Source organism: Drosophila mauritiana, chromosome 2R, assembly GCF_004382145.1.
Source record: "Drosophila mauritiana strain mau12 chromosome 2R, ASM438214v1, whole genome shotgun sequence".
NCBI classification, from domain to species: Eukaryota; Metazoa; Arthropoda; class Insecta; order Diptera; family Drosophilidae; genus Drosophila; species Drosophila mauritiana.
This window is the reverse complement of record NC_046668.1, coordinates 19,963,857-19,982,251: the sequence shown is the minus strand read 5'-3', so window position 1 is coordinate 19,982,251 and position 18,395 is coordinate 19,963,857. Positions and strand designations below refer to the sequence as shown.

The 18,395-nt window shown below is 43.7% G+C and overlaps 2 protein-coding genes across 4 annotated transcripts; one reads left to right on the top strand and one right to left on the bottom strand.

Annotated features, from left to right (window-relative positions):
• Positions 1 to 90: 90 nt before the first annotated feature.
• Positions 91 to 11,795, bottom strand: LOC117138425. Of its 3 annotated transcripts, XM_033300530.1 has the most exons (8): positions 11,475 to 11,795; positions 7,174 to 7,852; positions 5,366 to 5,492; positions 3,048 to 3,180; positions 2,910 to 2,986; positions 2,462 to 2,843; positions 1,657 to 2,372; positions 91 to 1,597 (listed from the first exon to the last, which is right to left on the bottom strand). In XM_033300530.1, the coding sequence occupies exons 2-8, from the start codon at positions 7,735 to 7,737 to the stop codon at positions 891 to 893; spliced, it is 2,706 nt and encodes a 901-aa protein (XP_033156421.1). In that variant the 5' UTR covers positions 7,738 to 7,852; positions 11,475 to 11,795; the 3' UTR covers positions 91 to 890. The 3 variants fall into 3 exon arrangements, with proteins under 3 accessions (XP_033156421.1, XP_033156425.1, XP_033156422.1); XM_033300534.1 differs by lacking the exons at positions 5,366 to 5,492; positions 7,174 to 7,852; positions 11,475 to 11,795 and adding exons at positions 3,888 to 4,052; positions 4,119 to 4,859; XM_033300531.1 differs by lacking the exons at positions 5,366 to 5,492; positions 7,174 to 7,852; positions 11,475 to 11,795 and adding an exon at positions 3,888 to 4,859.
• LOC117138427 (protein Aster-B) lies at positions 6,009 to 7,146 on the top strand. The gene is made up of 2 exons (XM_033300536.1): positions 6,009 to 6,457; positions 6,542 to 7,146. The coding sequence occupies exons 1-2, from the start codon at positions 6,040 to 6,042 to the stop codon at positions 7,102 to 7,104; spliced, it is 981 nt and encodes a 326-aa protein (XP_033156427.1). The 5' UTR covers positions 6,009 to 6,039; the 3' UTR covers positions 7,105 to 7,146.
• Positions 11,796 to 18,395: the final 6,600 nt, after the last annotated feature.

Here is an 18,395-nt window from a genome sequence, read left to right as displayed (position 1 = left end):
ATTATTTCCATATTCATTTATTCATTAAAGGTATTTTTGCAATTTGTAGAACATTTGTAATTTATAAACGTGCTTAAGTGAAAATATACATAATTGGATTTCCCATTTAATTCTCTAGTTACACAATAAGTAATAGTAATATTTGTAGGATCTATAATTAATAGCGTTTCTCTCTTTGATCGTTAACTTAAATATGTGTTTTTTCGTGTATTTTGTATAGTATATATAGAAAACTCTGGCTCTTCGAAACTTTGTCACTACAAATGGAAAGGAAACGGGCTAAGACTTTAAGCAAAGATACATACAACGAAATACTGATGATTACGCTCTATCGCTTTGTCATTTTGCATTGAATTGTAATGGCTAGGTATAAAATCACTCGGCCCAAGTGTCCTCGCTTTAAAGTATATTACATTTATAGGTGTGCCTCACGGGAACCCTTACAAAGGGTTAAATCATATGCACTTTTGCCGAAATAATGTATCTTCGATCTGAATGTGAAATGCAGAATGCACAATCAATCAATCTAACGAACTTTTACTTTCATCTACTTTTGGAAGCGACTTGTTTACAAATTAATTTTAAATTCTCCGCTCCTGGTTCTCCACAAATGCTGCCATTAATCGGGGGAAACACGCTCCGCCCTTTTACTTAACGTTACGCGTCGGTTAAAAGTTAAAAGTTAAGGTCTATATCCGGTTGTTAAATAGGTTTGCTTGAATCACATTTTGAATTTCTAAAGATTAGTTGATTTTGTTTCATAATTTAACTCATGTTGCTACAACAATTTAGGTATTCTGAAATCAAATTGTACTTTAAACTTGTGTTCCCGCCCAGTTCCCCCATATATATTCATATTTTTTCCTCCAGATCTGGTTTCTTTAGCAAGCTTAGGCGCACTCCTCGGCCACAATCTCGTTGAGCAGGCGGTTGAGGCTGTCCAGGCCGGTGAGGAATCCCCCATCGGGTCCATGATGCACTGGAGCTGCCGCCGGAGTGGGTAGCATGGTGCCATTGCGCGGCACGAATGCCGTGTGGGCAAAGTCAATGAGCCGGACGTCCACGAAGCACTGGTTATCATCAGTTGGCGGTGCCGACATGTCCAGCGACTTCGAGCTTTGCTGCAGGAGTGCATTGCGTCGCTGCTCATTGTTATTATCCAGGAGCAGGCCCGACAGCAGAGATTGCTGGTTTGAGATACTCTCGCAGCTGCGCAGTTGTGGGGCTGCCTTAGCGGGCGAGGATACGGCCGAAACGGGCGTCGAAGTGATTGTCGACTTCTTCGCTTCTCGCAAATCCGATTCGCCCAGGCTCGCAGACTGCTGATCGTCATCATTGCATCGTAGACGCTTCACCGCACCCTTGACCGATTTCAGAGAGGAGGCGCTGGATGAGGCGGGCGAAACCAGTGAGCGGACGGTGGTGCCGCCATTGGAAACGCTCGAGTTTCCGGCAGTGAGTGGCGGGGAGGACGCAGAGTCGGCAGCTGTGGCGGCGTCAAAAGATTGCTGAGACTTATATCGCTTAAACATAGCCTCCGTGGGCCCAATGATACTGCTTTCGTAATCTGAACTTGCGTCATCACTGCTGTTATTGCCTAAAAACAAGAAGAACTTGGTTAAGCTGCAAGATATATAAATATATAATTAATCTTACATGTCTGCCGTCCACTGGCCACAGCCTTTATCTGCTCGGATAATCCGGAGAAGTCGTCGCTGCTGTTGCTGCTATAGTTCATCCATGAGTCACCGGAATGTGGCGATGAAGTCGTCACGCTGGGCAGCGCTGGCTCAGGGTCCAGAAATACTGTCTCTTCGGAGATTGGAATGAATGCGCCCTGGCCCTTTCCGGCCAGGCCAGCGGCAGCGGCTGCCGCTTTGGCGGCCATAACACCACAGGTTCGAGGCGGTGGCATAGCCGGATGCTCATCCTCCTCCTCCTCGTCGGTAGTGGTGTTGTGGGATGCCGTCTGCTTAACTCCTCGCGCCGCTGCCTCTGCAAATCCACGCTTGTGCAGGTGACGTCTGGTAGCCAGGTTGAGCAATGAGTTGGAATCGTTGGAGGCATCTGCATCGTAGTTGCAGGCATCGCCTCCTGTGCTGCTGTTCGTGGCCGAAGCGTTGCCACTGTCGGCGGCCACCAGGTGCAGATCGTCGTCGGTGTCGTGCGCCTCCAGCTCATCGCCAGCGTCGTTGCCTGCCTCGTCGTCATCCTCCAGATCGTCCTCGTCTATGCTGTTCTCCGGATGATAATCGAAGACGGTGCCAGGCACGGTGGCCGACCTGGGTGCCTCTGGCCACTCATCCTGACTCATCGAGGGAGGGGGGGCCATTGGATTCTCCTCAAATCCCTCGTACACAATGAGCAGTGAGCTGGAAAATAGAATTTTATAATTAGTACCGCATCTAATTGCTCACATTATGTGTTTTTATGTAAGAATACTCTAAAGTTGCGTACTTACCAAGAGTAGAATCTGTAGCTCGACTGCTTCTCAATCACCCTTCGTAATTGGAGCAGGCGCTGCAGAATCTTGCGGATGACACGGATGCGTAGGCGGTAGCCATTGTGAAAGAAATCGTGCAACGCAGTCTTGAATCCGCTCTCGTTAAGCTCGCGGCCCCAGTACTTGTCACGCTTGGCATACTGTTCCAGATCGGCCAGGTAGGTCTGCATTCCGCACAAGCGAACGCCGAGCGACCCGGATGTGCTGGCCGCGCACTTGGCCATCTGCTTGGAGCGCTTCTCCGCCGACGCATCATCTCCATGCTGACGAGTGCCCATCTTGAGGTCCAGGATGCAGGGATTGCGGAACTGCGAGGTGATGTTCTCGAGCATAAGGAAGTCTGCAAGATAATATATATAATTATATATACAATGAGGTCTAAGTATTTAGAGGGGAAAATGCTTACATTGCTTATTGGTGTTGTCCAGTTGTGAGATGCTTTTGATCACCTCAGCTGCCTGTCCATTCTTGTGCACCTTCATTCTGCAAAGGAATAGTGATTTAGTATGACTTTCAGAGTTCGAGTGCAATGAAGAGTACCCACCTCAGCACCTCATCCCGCTTCCTCTTGGAGGCGCTCATCTTGCGAACGGGAACAGCGGCCGCGTCATCCCGGAAACTGGGCGAGTAGCGCTTGTCCAGCTTGGCTCCGCCCATGGTGGTGGCCTGCATGACGCCTGGAATGGACACAGAGAAGAGCCGGGTAAAGGGATTATTAAACTGCGAGTAAGCATACTCTTCTCATCTGGCTGTAGTTGTTTGTAGTTTAGCATCGATTCGACACGAAAGATGGGTTACGAGGATTATTAGGATGTGGCTGAATGTAGAGGCAGAGGCAGAGGCAGCGGCACCTCGGTTTTAATTAGCAGACACACGAAATGTTTCGGAACAGACAAACACGATTACACTCAAGGATAATGGAAATAGAACACTGCTCAGGTGACCAAGGCAAAATGATGTTTCAATCAACTGGGGATAACTTCTTTGATCATATGAGCAGAGTTTTCAAAAATTTCTTTGGTGCAATGAGTTCGAGAAGTGCATCATGCATTTCCAACGGCAGACGGAATCAGATGGCTTCCAAATGTTTATGCGTTTAAATGGAGGTAGTAAAAAAGCCTAGTCCTAAGCTAAGTTGGTGCAATACAGATAGATAGAGACTTAACGAACCGACGCATTAACAGGTGCATAGTAAAGTAGAAACATGGCTTTCAAAAACTGGCTTCGATTTTCCTCAACTTAACATACTAAAATGGTATCGTCTTAACTATCATACGGTAGAATCTAGAATCGTATCGTATCGTATTCGTATGGTATATTAAACATTGGTAAATTAACATACATAGGTAAAATAAATAGATTGATGTGTTTTAATCATACAAACCCATTCGATTTGGCTCGCCTGCATTCTAACCGACAGGACGGAGCAGGGCGGACCTGATCACTGAGGATCTCTAGGGATCGAGATGAGACGAGCGGAGTGGAGACGGCGACGACGACTACACAACAACACAACGTTCGAGGGAAGGAGGGCGGCACGATGTGCGTTCTGAACAAACACATAAAATAAAACTCGATTTTCTTTGTTTCATAGCGGAAAAAAACAATTCTTTACACTTTCGGCATTACGCTTTCCCATTTTCCCGATGCCGATTCCGATTCCGATCCCGATTCCGATCCCGATAGAGGAGGACTCTCTGGACTCCGGTTCGGATCATTTCAGTTCGGTTCGGTGAGGTTTGCTTGGTTCGGCGGCAGATCTCGAGCGGGTCTGTCAGGCAGGCACCTCGAACCTTTGGATAATACGAGCATAGACGTACATGTAGTGGCGGGTCACGCCCCCCGATCCGGGCAACCATAATCTATATATGTATATACATGCGCCGAATCGAGGGAGTGCATTGGTTTAAATTAATCCATTTCCATTGAAGTGATTGTGCAGTTTTTGCTGACAAAAAGTGTACAATCCTTATGGAGGGATTCGATTTACGATTACATTACATTACATTACTTTTGGGTTGGAGTTTGCTTGGTATTTTGGCTGGTTTTTGTTTGGTTTTTGGTTGTTTGGTTTGTGCGACTTACCCATTGCTCTCATTGTTCTACTAACTAAGGGGCTTAATCGGAAAAGGTCTCTGGTTCGGGCGTTGGCGACCCGGACTAGTTACTAGTTCCAGGCGTCGTCGAGTCAGAGAATGTTCTGTGGCATGTGGCAGCTATAACGTTTTTGGTTCTTTTATTTTCGATCTTCTCATTCTTATTACAAATCGTTAAAGCTATAGGTTAGCTACATATTATGGTATATGGTTCAGTCTTTACGTATTACGTCAGTTTTTATTTATTTTCTTCTTTTCTTTTTTTTTTTTTTGGTTTTTTTTATTTATTTTTTTTTTTTTAAGAGATCGTTTTTATTTTCATTTAAAATATTCAACTTACAGACTACGGATATCACATATTTTTCAGTTATATAGTTGTAGAGAAAAGTACTAAAAATAAAAATGATATTCGAATGCGATTTGGTTTGATCTAGGGACGATACAAGAGGAGCAAACGCAAATTGGTTGGTTGTTTGGCTTAATCATTTTTGTTTGTTGCGAGTTAATTCAAAAACAAAAGTTCGATTCAATAAAAAATTGGCGATTTCGGAACTCAAGACACATGACAAATGCTTGGCGCGATTGAGAATGCTGAATTTAATTATTATCTTTTTCTTTTTCTTTGGTTTTATTATTTTTTGTTCGATTGAATGAATTAGTTAATTCGAAACGAAAGAGCAAATGAAGCGCTTCGACAGAATCGATAATTGGCATTTAAAAGTGTGATCAGTTTGGGATGCGGGTGATGAAACAGTCGGTATCTTACCTTTGTACTTGGGCACAAACTTCAGTATGTCCTGCGGAATGTTCTGGTAGAAGTCCAATTCGCGCAGGTTCAGCGGCTTGATCACCGTCGACTGGTTGAGCAGCAACAGGCGAGTGTGTCCTCCGACCTGCAATACAAAAGATACAAAATCACGGAATTAGCATTGTAACTAATCTAAAACAATGTTACTAATCTAACAGCTACCAAAGCACGTAGGCATCATTGTGTTTTACTTCTGCGGGTAGTTCTAATCTGAATGCTATGAGCTTGAAGTGGAATGTTTATAGCCCTCTAAAGCTCTTAACAAATACCTAGATTAAAATGGAGTACCAATCAGCCTTAAGATGGTACATTTCTATAACTCCCATCCAATGTACATATATGCCAAGCAACCAGTAACATAACATAATCTCTAACAAGTTCTTTGAGAAACCTGCTAACTGGCGCGTGGCCATAACCCTGATTGCTGATATCTTATCGTCCTACGGTCCTACGTCACTTCTTTGCTTTTATCGGAAGCACAAAAGCGAACTGCCGGGAAACTCTAGGCACCCATGAGAATCTGGGCATGGGCTTAGTACCCTTTAACCTTACTGACAAAATTCGAGTGATTCGATTTTATGGTGTCATTGACAATGTTTTAATTGAAGATGACTAAGAACATTGGCTAAAATATGAAGTCGATTCAGGCCCGGTTAAGCCACCGATTCCGAAAACCTTTGGCGATGGACAAGCCGTCTAGCAGCAACAGCAATCGGATGAGCAGGAGCACTTCGAACTGCAGGAGCCCTGCCATAGTACGTGGTCCGCTAAGCTCTGAGGAATTTCAGGACCCGGCAACGGCAGTTGCCACACACCAACGGCTTTTCTGGAGCGGCCAGCGCGGCTCGACGGCGGGCAGGGATGATAAGAACAAGCCTGATTCGACCGCCGCCGCCGGAAAAAAGAAGCCACCAACGTCGACAAGGCAGTCAAATTTTACTCAGACGGAAAGGAGTCGGACACAACGCAAGCTTAGTACGCGGAGCACGCGGTGCAATTCGGTGGCAGTTACGGCGCTGGTCAGCAGAGAAAACATACCACAAACATCCGGTAAGCGCGGAAAAAAATCTGCGAGCAACCGAAACACACTAACAAGTAGCCCATCGAAAACACTACAATTAAAAACGGCCGCAGGGTACAGAAGGCCGGAGGACCTGACCGCTCGGTGCAGTGCGTCGCACGAGGGGCGCAAGCTTCTGCAGGAGCGGCTGACGGTGCGGGTGGACGCACTGTTCAACATGCTCTTCTCTGCCTCGCCGTTCCTGCAGAGCTTCCATGAGCGGCGCAAGTCCACCGATCTGAATATGGGCGTCTGGGCACGGAATGCCGGTGGCCAAAATCAGCGCACTGTCTCGATGACTGTGACACTTCAGGCGAACGTTGGTCCCAAAACTGCCAAAATTACCGAGACACAGACCATGCGCGAGTGCAGCCAACCCGGCCAACTGTACTCGATCGATGTGCAGAGCGTCAACGCAGATATCCCCTACGCGGACACCTTCGTCGTCCTGATGCACTTCTGCCTGAAGGCCACCGTGGAAGAGCACACGGACGTTTTGGTCTTTGCCCAGATCCAGTTTCTCAAGTCCGTGTGGGCAGTGGTCAAGACCTTTATCGAGAGGAACGCGTACGCGGGTCTCGAGGAGTTCTGTCAATCTCTATACAGCGCCCTACTGATTGAGATTAGGAAGAGGTAGGCGGCCAGATTGCTTAAATACACATCAAAATATTTGACGGTCTTTGATCGGGTTTGATTTGGGACTCACCTGGTTGGAGAGCGGGTGCAATGCCACCTCATCCTCATTGTCCAGAAGATCCTTGCTCAGCTGTGGGTTCTTTAACGACTTGCCGACAGCGGTGGCAGCGGGAGCAGCTGCTTCTGGGAGCAGCAGTGGTTTCTGCTTTTGTGGTTTGGTGGGAGTGTTGCAGCCACTGGCGCTGTTGTTGTTGCTACTGCTGCTGCTGGAGTTGCTGCTGCTCACCGACAGCTGCTGGAGATTGGCAGTTACGAGGCTGCTGCTGCTGACAGGACCATGTTGTTGCTGGGACGGCGAGGGAGATGAGCCTTGTTGCAGGAAGCTGGAGCCACTGGCGAACTGCAACTGCGATGGCACTTGGCTTAGGCTACTGGAGATTTGTGCCACAAGTTCTTGCTGCTGCTGCTGTTGTTGTTGCTGCTGCTGCTGCTGTGGGAGCTGCTGCTGCTGCTGTTGTTGCAGGAGTAGATCATGTCCATGGATGCGTCGCGGCTGCTGTATATTTGGAACATGTTGCTGATATGACGACAAGTCAGAATCTCCCATGCCCCAATCCCCCAAGAAATATACCATTCCCCGCCGCGCGAAACAGTTTAACGATTGCTGTACGCTTTTCTTTTCCCCGGAGCTTTTTCCGCAGAACGCTCTGCTTGGGAAATCCGTTTATCCTGCTGCCGCTTTGTTCAGTCTGCAATGAGAGAAATGTGAAGAGGGAAAAATGGTTAAAAACAAATTGGGTTAAATATGCAATCGCCTTAACCTGCCACACTTGATCGCGTTATGGCCTGAATCATCGCGGGGTCGTTAATTCAACTGCCCCAAAACAGGTTCCCATACCGCATCGCATCGCATCGGATCGGATCGGAGCAAGTGCATTCAGCACGCAGGCCGAGGGTTCAATGTCATTTCCGCCACGGAACACCAGACGCGCGACTGCGGAGAATGCAAATGAGTTCCGGTTGCGATTCTGATGACGACACATTAAGTGGCGGGGGGGGGGGACGACTATTCCATAGTTCTTGAGTGTAATCAGTTTAAGCAAGATACTTTTGTATTGAATCTTATCTCTATTCCAGCAAATGCTTAACACTCCTTATCATTGTTTTGAAGTCCAGCTCGCCTCATAGCTCACTTATCAATTGACAAACGACAGATGTAGATGTGCGAGGATCAATAACATTTGGCGCCCTATCAAATTTCGAATGTATCAATGTAAAGATCAATCACTTTATAGGCGACTGATCCGTCAACCAACAAACTAATGGGCAGGGGATAGGGTATATATGTTATTGAAAGGCAATCAAATCAGCCTGCGAACCATTTAATGCATCGCGCTTTTAATTGCAAACAATTGCCAATGGGGGAGTGGGATGATGATCATGAGTTGGGGCTTCTGCTGGAACTAGTCAAGCGTGGGGCACGTGAACAAACGGGGTCGGGAATCTCCGCTGCTGATACGGCCGCTGGGATCAGAGGTTCTCAAATTAGTGTGCTGGCAATTATAATAATAATCGAATCGCTGCCAAGAGAAGTGGCACGATTTTCGAATTGCGTTGTAGACACACCTACTCCAGCCTCTGTTTATCACTAATCCTCTGGCAAAATAGCTATCCACTAATCGGCAATGCAAACAGGGAAGTGCAGACGTCATAAAGATAGCAGAATGCATATTTGCCAACTGCTGGGATATGTAATTATTACCTGATCTAGACCAGACGGCGTCGTTTGCTAATCTCAAAGCCAGACAGGCGGATAGTTAAGTGCATATGTCGGTATGAAGATATGTAGATACACAGCAACTACCGAGATACAATCATATTTTGGGGGAACCACAAAAGGCACTTAACCGATTTGACGAAAACAGGTGTTGGGATGATGAGGTTCGTTAACTCGGGGTGATTCACTCCGTTGTCTTGTCTACGCCGCAAAAACAAAACGGAGAAGTTTATCGCCGCTTCCAAGAGGCTAAGGCTGCTGCTATTTCGACAGCGTTATTTATAGCAAATGCCTTTAAATAAATGGGTGTTTACCCCGCGGCCATCCGTTAGTTAATGTCCCGGGAAAATGTCAAGCCAAAGTTGCGAAAATTGATTGGAACACGGAACACAGTCGACGGAGGCCTAATGTATATGGTATATGGCTAATCGGTCAATTAATTGAATCCGATAGATAGAGATCCATGATCAGGCAAAGATCGCGGGATGAGTAAGCGAAAAACAATGGCCTTATCAGCGAGTGGAAAAAACTGAGCAAATATGGCAAGGAAAACTTTGGGGAAACCGCAATAAAAGCAAGTACGACGCAAAACTAGCCTCCCCACTCCCTGCATGCTCCACATTAGTAGGAGGTTCTGTTTGCATACACGTATGTGCGTGTGTGTACATATGTACATATGAGCGTATATAAGGTGAACTGAAACTGGGTCAACGACAGCGAATAACGCGGACAGACAGAGGAAGGGACCGAGAACCGAACTGAAATGTAACTGAAACATCTGCAACTGCGCCGGAGGAATTCCGTGCTACTTTGTCCGGAGCTTCTCAGTGCGTTGCCCAAAGCAAATTTGATTAGCAAGTCGAGCCAAAATTGAAACACGCATTAAAATCAGCTGCCAGCTGTTCTGTCACACAAAGGCAATCAACAAGATATACGATAGTAAAACAGCCGACACAAAAGATACGTTCAGACCATTACAAAAGATACATTCGAAGCGTTTTTGGACTTACAAGTTTACGAGTAAAACTGACGCCGGTCTGTTGAATTTGGCAACTCTCAAAACAGCAGGCAAGCGAGGCAGATATCGTATTAAGTGTAAATTGACGGCTAAACAATCTCTGATTAGGCCAATTTAATTTACATACTAACAAATTTGTTTTGCCTTTTCAAATTTCAGTCTCGGCTGCCGAGACAGCAAAGTTCATTGGGCCCTGTTCCCAATTCCATTTCGATGAGATTTGCGGGGAATACGTTTTGAATGTTTATATGTATAAAAAGCTTATAAACGAAAACATGGAACTTGTATATTTATCCTATTTGGATCGTTTTAAATTAAATTGAATCCTTTTAACCTTTTACCTTTTTTTTGAGCTACATTGCTTTGAACTTTTGAACCACTTAAAATGAGATTGGTGTTTTTCTTGCGTGCAAAAAGCAGAGTTGCAAATCATTTGGGAAATTCAACTCGGTAAGTAAACGCAAATTGTTTGGCTGCCTGCCAAGCGAAGTGAGTTCACTGAATTTGAAATTTGCACATGAAGTAGGAAGCTATGTGAAACGAGGTGGAATTTGAGCTGTTTGTTATTTGTTTCCTAGCATTTCGCTTAAATTCAAAAGAGGGCAGCAGACACAGACACCCATACTAAACAAAAAGGAGGCCTGCCTTTGTTTGTTTGGATCCCCCCCATCCCCGTCCACACCCTTCCTTTGGCCAATCCATAGTGCACTGATAAGCGCACCAGTTATCGCATGAAACTTACTTGGGCGAGTGTGCCTGGCAACAAAAACAAGGGATTATAAGGCAACTCAAATAAACTGTGAGAAATCCACCGTAAATGTATTAATGCTGGAGTGAAATCCAAGCACCTCTTCATAGGCAAGTCAGTTATCATCGGACTACGCGCGAAAACAATCTAAATCTTGCGACAAACAAATGCGATAAAAACAAAAGTTGAGCAATTAAAACAGCAATTAGTCATGTTCGTAAGCGAATTCAATGGGCAATGGAAAAGTTTGATACTTTTTTCAGGCTTACATCCAGATATTCGCATAATTTTCGAGTAAACCAAACTGGATTTTTACTGTTTTTGTTTTTTAACTGCGCCAACGAAAGCAGGTTGATAATACCGCGTATCAAAACAAAAAGCAGCTGAGTTCGATATCTACGGGAATTACGTGTACGAAAAATAATACAAAAATCAGCGAGAACCAAAAAGAGAGAGAAAAAGTAGAGATCATCTCGCACACACTCGCACAGACACTGAATACATGAACGTATTTCAAAACAAAGCAGATAGCCAAAGGCAAGAAGAAGAGCCAGAAGCAAGAAGCAGCATATTAAAAAGAAAGAAAGAAACGCCAGTTGAAAACGACTCTACGTGAACGGTGACGTCGCAGTCACGACCAACAAAGAGAGAGGGAGAGCGCGCCAAGAGTACTTGCCCTCTCTCTTTAGCTATTTTTACAGTGCACATACACGAAACAAAAAGTTAAATAAAATGCAGACACACAGCCGCAGACCGAAATTACACACTCACACATAGTCAAAAATCGCTAATCGCTTTCTGGCGTCGTTTCTGTGTAAAAGATTTTACCTTTTTCGAGACACCTCTGCGTGTCCCCAATGCGAGTTACTCTTTTCCAATTCGGCTCTGGCTGACTGCGATTCAGTTTTTCATTCAGTTTTCATATTTTCCACGGCGAAAAGGGAAAACCACACTAGCACTGGCACACACACACATACAGCGATGTGGATACGCTCGATATGTATACAATTTTTGATGCTTCTCAATTAAATTTGATTTCTCACATGCGCGTTGTGGCTTATTTGCACTTTGTCACACACTTTTTCACTTTTTCCTTTCAGAGCGCGCACACGTCCGTTCCGAGCGAAGTTTGTAAAACAATTGAACGAAGCGAGCGACGTTTCCCAGAAAGAGGTACACGGTACGATGGTTAGAGCGGGACGACTGCAGGCACCACGACACTTGTTCACCCGCGCAGGGGCTGTCTGTGTGAGTACAAGCGAGTCAGATAGTAGAGCCTATGCGCTCTCCAGATACTTTGTGAACAGCTCGTGCACTGAAGAAAACGGGCGGTTGTTGGTGAATTCAGTTAATTTTAAAACCCTAATAAAATACTAAGCTTAACATATTAAGAACGAATTTGAACATATCAAAGGCTTGAAATATTTATACTTAGATGGCACCCACACAAATCTAATAAAATTTAGAAACTATGATAATATTTTTCTAGACTAACCGACCAAGAGTTTTTCTACGCGCATAAGTTCTCTTTTCCGCGCACCCTTCTCTTTCTGACTCTGTGGTGCTGCGCTCTTCTTCGAAATAGTGGTTCTTTTCCCAGCTCAAAAATAAGTTTTCTTATTTCCCAACTGATTTTTCTCGGATTTGAATATAGATGACAAATTGTCACAGGACACGCGCGCGCTCTCAATATTCCCATTGGAAGAGTGTCCTGTGTTTGTATCTATATCATTTAGTAGGTCAACAAAGGTTCCTGGTGGATGCGATGAACTCTATTAATAGATCTCACCGCTTTAAGCTGAAAATCCAATCTTCAATTCCAAGAAACCAATTTAATTGCCCATTGTGACAAAAACAATAAACAATGAAAAGTCTCTTTGGTAAACTGTTTTTTCCTCGCAATCTGCAAAACGACACTGCCCACTGTTTGGCCACAAAAATTCCGGTGCAAATATTTGTTGACGGAAGCTACCCTATATATAGTAAATAGAATCGGGCTCCCACCGATTTCCGCACAATTGGGGCTCATGAGTGGAGAGCGGCCTAATTAAATTAGCAGAAAAGGCACCAAACAAATTTGAAAAAGAGTGCGAACAGCTGCCGATGTTGACAATTGTTCCATTATCGTTCGCATCTTATCTCAGAATATTCCGCTCCATTATGGTTGACCAATCCATAGGTGTGATCGGTGCAAGGGGCATGTTGATACGGACTGTCTGGAAGTTCTCGACAAGGAATCAGAAATAGATTAGGATGCTTTACTGCTGCCAGTGGCGCAGCCATCGATGATATTATCAGCGGGTGACGGCATTCCACTTAAAGTTAAAGTTTATAGCTTTAGCTTTCACTAAACAATTCACTTACTTACTGGCGGGCTCTAGAAGTTTCCAAACAGTAAAGATACAATTGAATTGAGATTTGGTTATCATATCATATCAATGTTAACTTAGATTAACTTTCAAATTCAACCTAAGGAATGTGCTGGTAAAAGCTATTCACTTCTCCCTGTTGAAGTTAATATGAAACAATTGAAATACTTTTCCTTGTGCTTTTAACTGTGTAGATACATTTGCACTTCAGGTACATACCTTTGCCATTATCGGAAGTGTTCGCTGGCGACGTCGCTTTGTAATATGTAGATACTTTGAATGGTAATAAACCAGAGCACATCGAATAGAATCGCGTGAGCTTCGACTAGCTCTTCATTTGTGGCACATCCACAATGGAAACTGGCAGAAGTGACGTAACCTTCGGGTATTTTTACATCAGTCTGAGCCGCGATGGGTGATAGACCCAGCAGTCTTGTCGAGATAGGCACCGCCCACTCTATTCCACCCACATAACACCCAGCAGGGAAGCCCATTCATAACCGATAAGAGTTATACCTGCGAGTTGGCCTGAAATCCAACCCAATCCCCCAGAGGCAATCCCATTGACCCTGGGGCGTCCGTGCTGCACCCATTGATAATTTATTCACACAGCTCTCAGCCCAGTTCGGATGAAGCGGGGCGTGGCAGCGGCTGGGGCTGGAACTGGTGCCTCGGAAGGCCATTGTCAGGGCTGTGGATAAGTGGGCAACTGGGCGCCACATCGTTTGTCGCCTCCATTGTTCCATGAAGCTCACATCCTTGACATTGACTCTGAATGCAGCCAAAAGGCAAGGCCTTCACTTTCCCATTCGACATGCATGTATGCGGGTTCTATTATATTCTATAGTACAAAAAAATAAAAACTGAAATGGGAGAAAAAGGACATTTGACTCGAACTTTAAGCAATTATGGGGAAATTCAATTGAAATATTAGACTGTAGAAAGAAGTATCTGAATCTAAAGTATCTGACTGACTTTAATTCTTGGAATTTACTTTGAATTGAGTTTCCTTTTCAGGGAAAGTACAAAAACGTCAGTTAAATGCCAAACACGTGTGATACTAAAACATCTTTCGACATTTATTGACTAATTTATTTCGTGTTTTTTAGCGCTTCACAGCTTTTTATGTGCCGTTCTCAAAACTGTATTTGCTTATCTCCCTGAAATTCATATTTGATCGTCTTGGCTGGCAGCTTTGGCAAAATGTGTTTTTTTTTTGTGGGTAGGGAAATTGTCAGTCGGCAAATATATGACTATTTTAATTTTCTGTGTTTGTATATTTTTTGGGGCTTGTTCTGCTGACAGCCGAGTCAAACAAGATGCAGACGTGCCGCTCATCCGTATTACTCATCCGGTTTCCTCTAGTGGGCCAATTGGGATGACAGGCGAAGGGGAAGCTGTCACTTTGGGAAATCGGGGGTGTACATGATGAAAATCAAGGGGATGGATCAGATCGGCCCAATCAGCGTCAATCACTCGGTGCACGGTATAAATTGAGTTATGAAAAGCCATACACGAGTAATTTGTCCATGTGATGGATGGCTGAGCAACGACCTTGGCAACATCCTCAGCCTCTCACAAGGATACCTGCTCCCACCAACTAATCGATTTTTTGGGCAGCAAAGAGCAAGGACATGAGGATGGCATTAAGCCTGCATTAATGGATTGAATGTGGTGCCAGCAAGAAATGTCAATTAGTATGGATGTATCCATGTATCTGTATCTATGAATTTACATAAATTGCAGGTGTATGTACATATATGCGTGTCAGGCAGCGATTTGAGCTCCTGCTCGATGCAAATTTTCGCAAAAAGAGGTTTGAAAGGGCTCTTTCGAGTGGTTGTAGGATCGTTCCACATCGTGCCTGGCTGTCTGGTGAACTCCTATATCGATTTCAGCATTATTGAAAACACGCGCCAGTCGCTCGTGTGTTTCTAATTGAAAACAGTCGACAAAAAGCAAACAATTGAAATTGCCCGACAACAATCAGCAGATTGTTCGTACCTACTAGTTTAACCAATAATGAATCACAAGCAGCGAATCAAATGAGTTTATCAGCTGGTTAGTCAGCGATCCATTTGATTTCATTAATTAAAACGATTTCTAAACCACCTGTAGCTTTTAATAATAATTCTGACAAATGAATCATGAGAAAATGGGATGGAAAATAAACTGTTTTGAAATTTTAAACTAAAGACAGATCGTTAACAATTTCAAATATTTAGGGATTGTATGAGTAAAAACCTTTATTTATATTCATAATTTCTTTCTTAATAAAAGTTGTAGTACAAATAAATCACAAGCTAGCAAACAAGTACTGTATCATAAATTTATCTTGTCAAATTTTAACCATATTTCATTCAGTTTATCGACCAATTCACAAATTGCACAACTTACATATATTTGATGAAACAAAATTGTTAGAATTTTTTGGCAGCCGAAAAGTGAATTTTATTAATTTTACTTTGACTGAAAAATGTTTATTTTTGGCACCCACACGTTGACATGGTAATTCAGCATTTGATACAGCACCCAAACCCTCCCGAAACCCTTTCAACCGACCCTGACATTGAATGCCGCATATATGTATGTAGAAAGTAAGATCGCCAAAAGGTATTTCAATCATTGCATTGTCTGCGGCTCTTGTCTTCTGTGGGCGGAGAATTCCCCCAATTCTACACATTTCACTCTTCGTACAATGCCAAGTATTTAACGCTGTCTCTAGATATCGAATCGAGTGAGAACTGAATAGGGGATATGTATCTTGTGGATACGTCACCGGTTACCGGAACAATGGCCACGAGCTGCTGCCGTGATCTCCGCCGGCGCTTCGATGAGCAACTCGGCGGGTACACTTCCGCATTGATGGGTGGGGCACTTTGATAGTGGGAGGGTCTGTCTGGCACCCGGGAAAGCCAAACAAACCAGTGGGCTAAAATGCCCGGGAATGCTCGCCCCTGACAACGACATGTGTGTTTTCAGGGCCAATCTAACAGCCGTGTGGATACCGCAGTTCCAACCTGGGACGATGTCGATTCACTCTGGCACTGACCACACCAAATCAAGACCCAGTCGCAGCTGTTGTGGGTGGGCATCATATTTGTGGCCAGCTGCCAAATCTGAAATGCCGGCACTCGGCGATAAATAAGTTTCGCATGTGCTCGGCGATGAAAGATTCATTTCTCAATTCAATGAAAATCCCTTTGGTCAATGCCCCTAAAAGGCAACAAACCGAAGGTCCTGTGTATCTGGTTTTCAAGATTGTGCTCTTGAAAATTCATTTGATTACTATTTGATCAAAAATTATGTTAGATTGTACAAAATATACACAAATCGAAAATGGCAAAAGTGAAAATAGAAACAAGGCTCTGCACCACTTTCATCTTTTTCCTTCACCCACTTTAAGGGGTATATTCCGACCAAATCGAGCCTTGAGATTCTGAGATTCTTCGCTCGCGCTCGAGCAGCCAGCCAAAAAGCTCCCCAGAATTCATGACCAAATGGGTGCAATGTCAATAGCACACGCCCCAATCTCAGAGAGAAAGAAGCCGCCGCCGCCTCGTGTGCCCCACATTAAAAAAACGCTTTTACACTTGGTTTTTTTGCCGAGCATATGCAAATTCTTTTTTTTGAAGTGCCGAAATCGGAAATGAAAACGAAATTGCGCCGCAAGAAGCCGCTGCGATAGTGCTAAAAATATTTTACATTCTATAATTGTACAAATTATATAAATATTTGCACAGTGTTTGGCTACAGATGCGTTCGGCCAATTGTTTGTATTTTCCGCCAGCCGAATGTGGATCAAGTTTAAGTTTATTACCAACGGATAAGGAAAGGAGTTTGCCCAAGCCCAAGGTGGCTCATTCGTGGGGAGATACTAAATAATTTACAATGCCTTTTGATTAATAATGTTGCGTTTCGTAGGCCAGTTGAAATTCGTAAGTAAATTCCGTGAGAAAACACAAGTGTGTATAGAGCATTGCTGCGTCGAAAATGAAAACAAAATTCGGTTTAGCGTGTGAATTGGATGTTCGTGACGGAATGAAAGCGCCAAAATACTCGTTCGTAGCGAACCGAAGCGGTAATACCCTGTAAAATAGTATTAAACCATTATTGAGCAAGCGCATATATTTTTAAGCAAACCTCGGAATTTCCAATGAATCATTTTGATTCATTACAAGTGAATATAAGTAGCATTCATTTAAGGATGACTTTATAAAAAGCCATATATTTGAAATGGAGAAAACTCCGAAATAGTTAGTGATACTTGAGTATTGTTAAATAGTAAACTATTTTCCTTAAAACTTCGCTATGAAGCAAAGTCTTCTGAAATTCACAATGGGTTGCTCCAAATTGTTTACGTTAAAATTCCAAATGGGCATTTTACAGCGCCCATTTGTTATGGATAACTTGTTGTTGTTATTGAACATTTTACGCCGAATTGTAAGATAGCACAAACAAAATTAAAATATCAGTAGTAGACAACATTTGTTAATAATCGACCGTAAGAACGAGTATTATTTGCGAAGCACCGAGCGCAAAATAAACAATTTTGTTATTCTTTTCAATTGCGTCAATGGGGAGGTCTTAGAATTCTGAGCAGGTGGAAATGCGGCTAGCAGGTGGGCCAACAAGTGTTGGCCCTCTTAAATCTGGCCCAAGTTATTAGCACACAGATTCGCGGTGTCTGGAAAACTTTGAAAGGAAAAGCCCGATCAGCGATCTATCGATCGATCATTATCTGCGGTCAGTTTAGTAAACAATATTTGATTCTCTAAACAACACTTAATTTCCCTTTCATATTCTTACGCCATTTGTGCGGCTGTCGCTGTTTTCGATTTTTGTTTACCCAGTCGTCATTTTAATGACACAAACAAAGAAGGAAACTTGACAAGTCAGCTATAAAGCAATGGGAAATATGTTGTAGTCTTAAATGAATAAGAAGAGCTCGCCATCCATGAAATACAATCCTTTCCAGCATTCACTGGAAGTATAAACAAGGCCTCCACTTTATGATACTTTCCAGCAGAACTTCAGGTTCTCAGATTCCAGTATTGTTATTGTTCAAAAATGTATATTTTTGAAAGTTTTCGTTAGCACACAAGCGGCGCAATATTAATAATTGAACTGCGCCTTCGATGTGCTCGTTTATTCCCAATTGCGTTTTAATATCACTGCCCCAAAAAAATTGGGGGTTGGGATTGGAAATACCCAGCACAGCCATCAGAAAGGTAATCTAAAAATTGGATGGATTTCTTTGCCTGGGCGTTTGGTGACGTCGTGGATTTCGATTCGAAAATCTGAATAAATGCCAAAACCGCCGAATATTAACACAAAATATTGTGCATTAATGTAAATGTGTGTTTTGTGACTCGGCTGT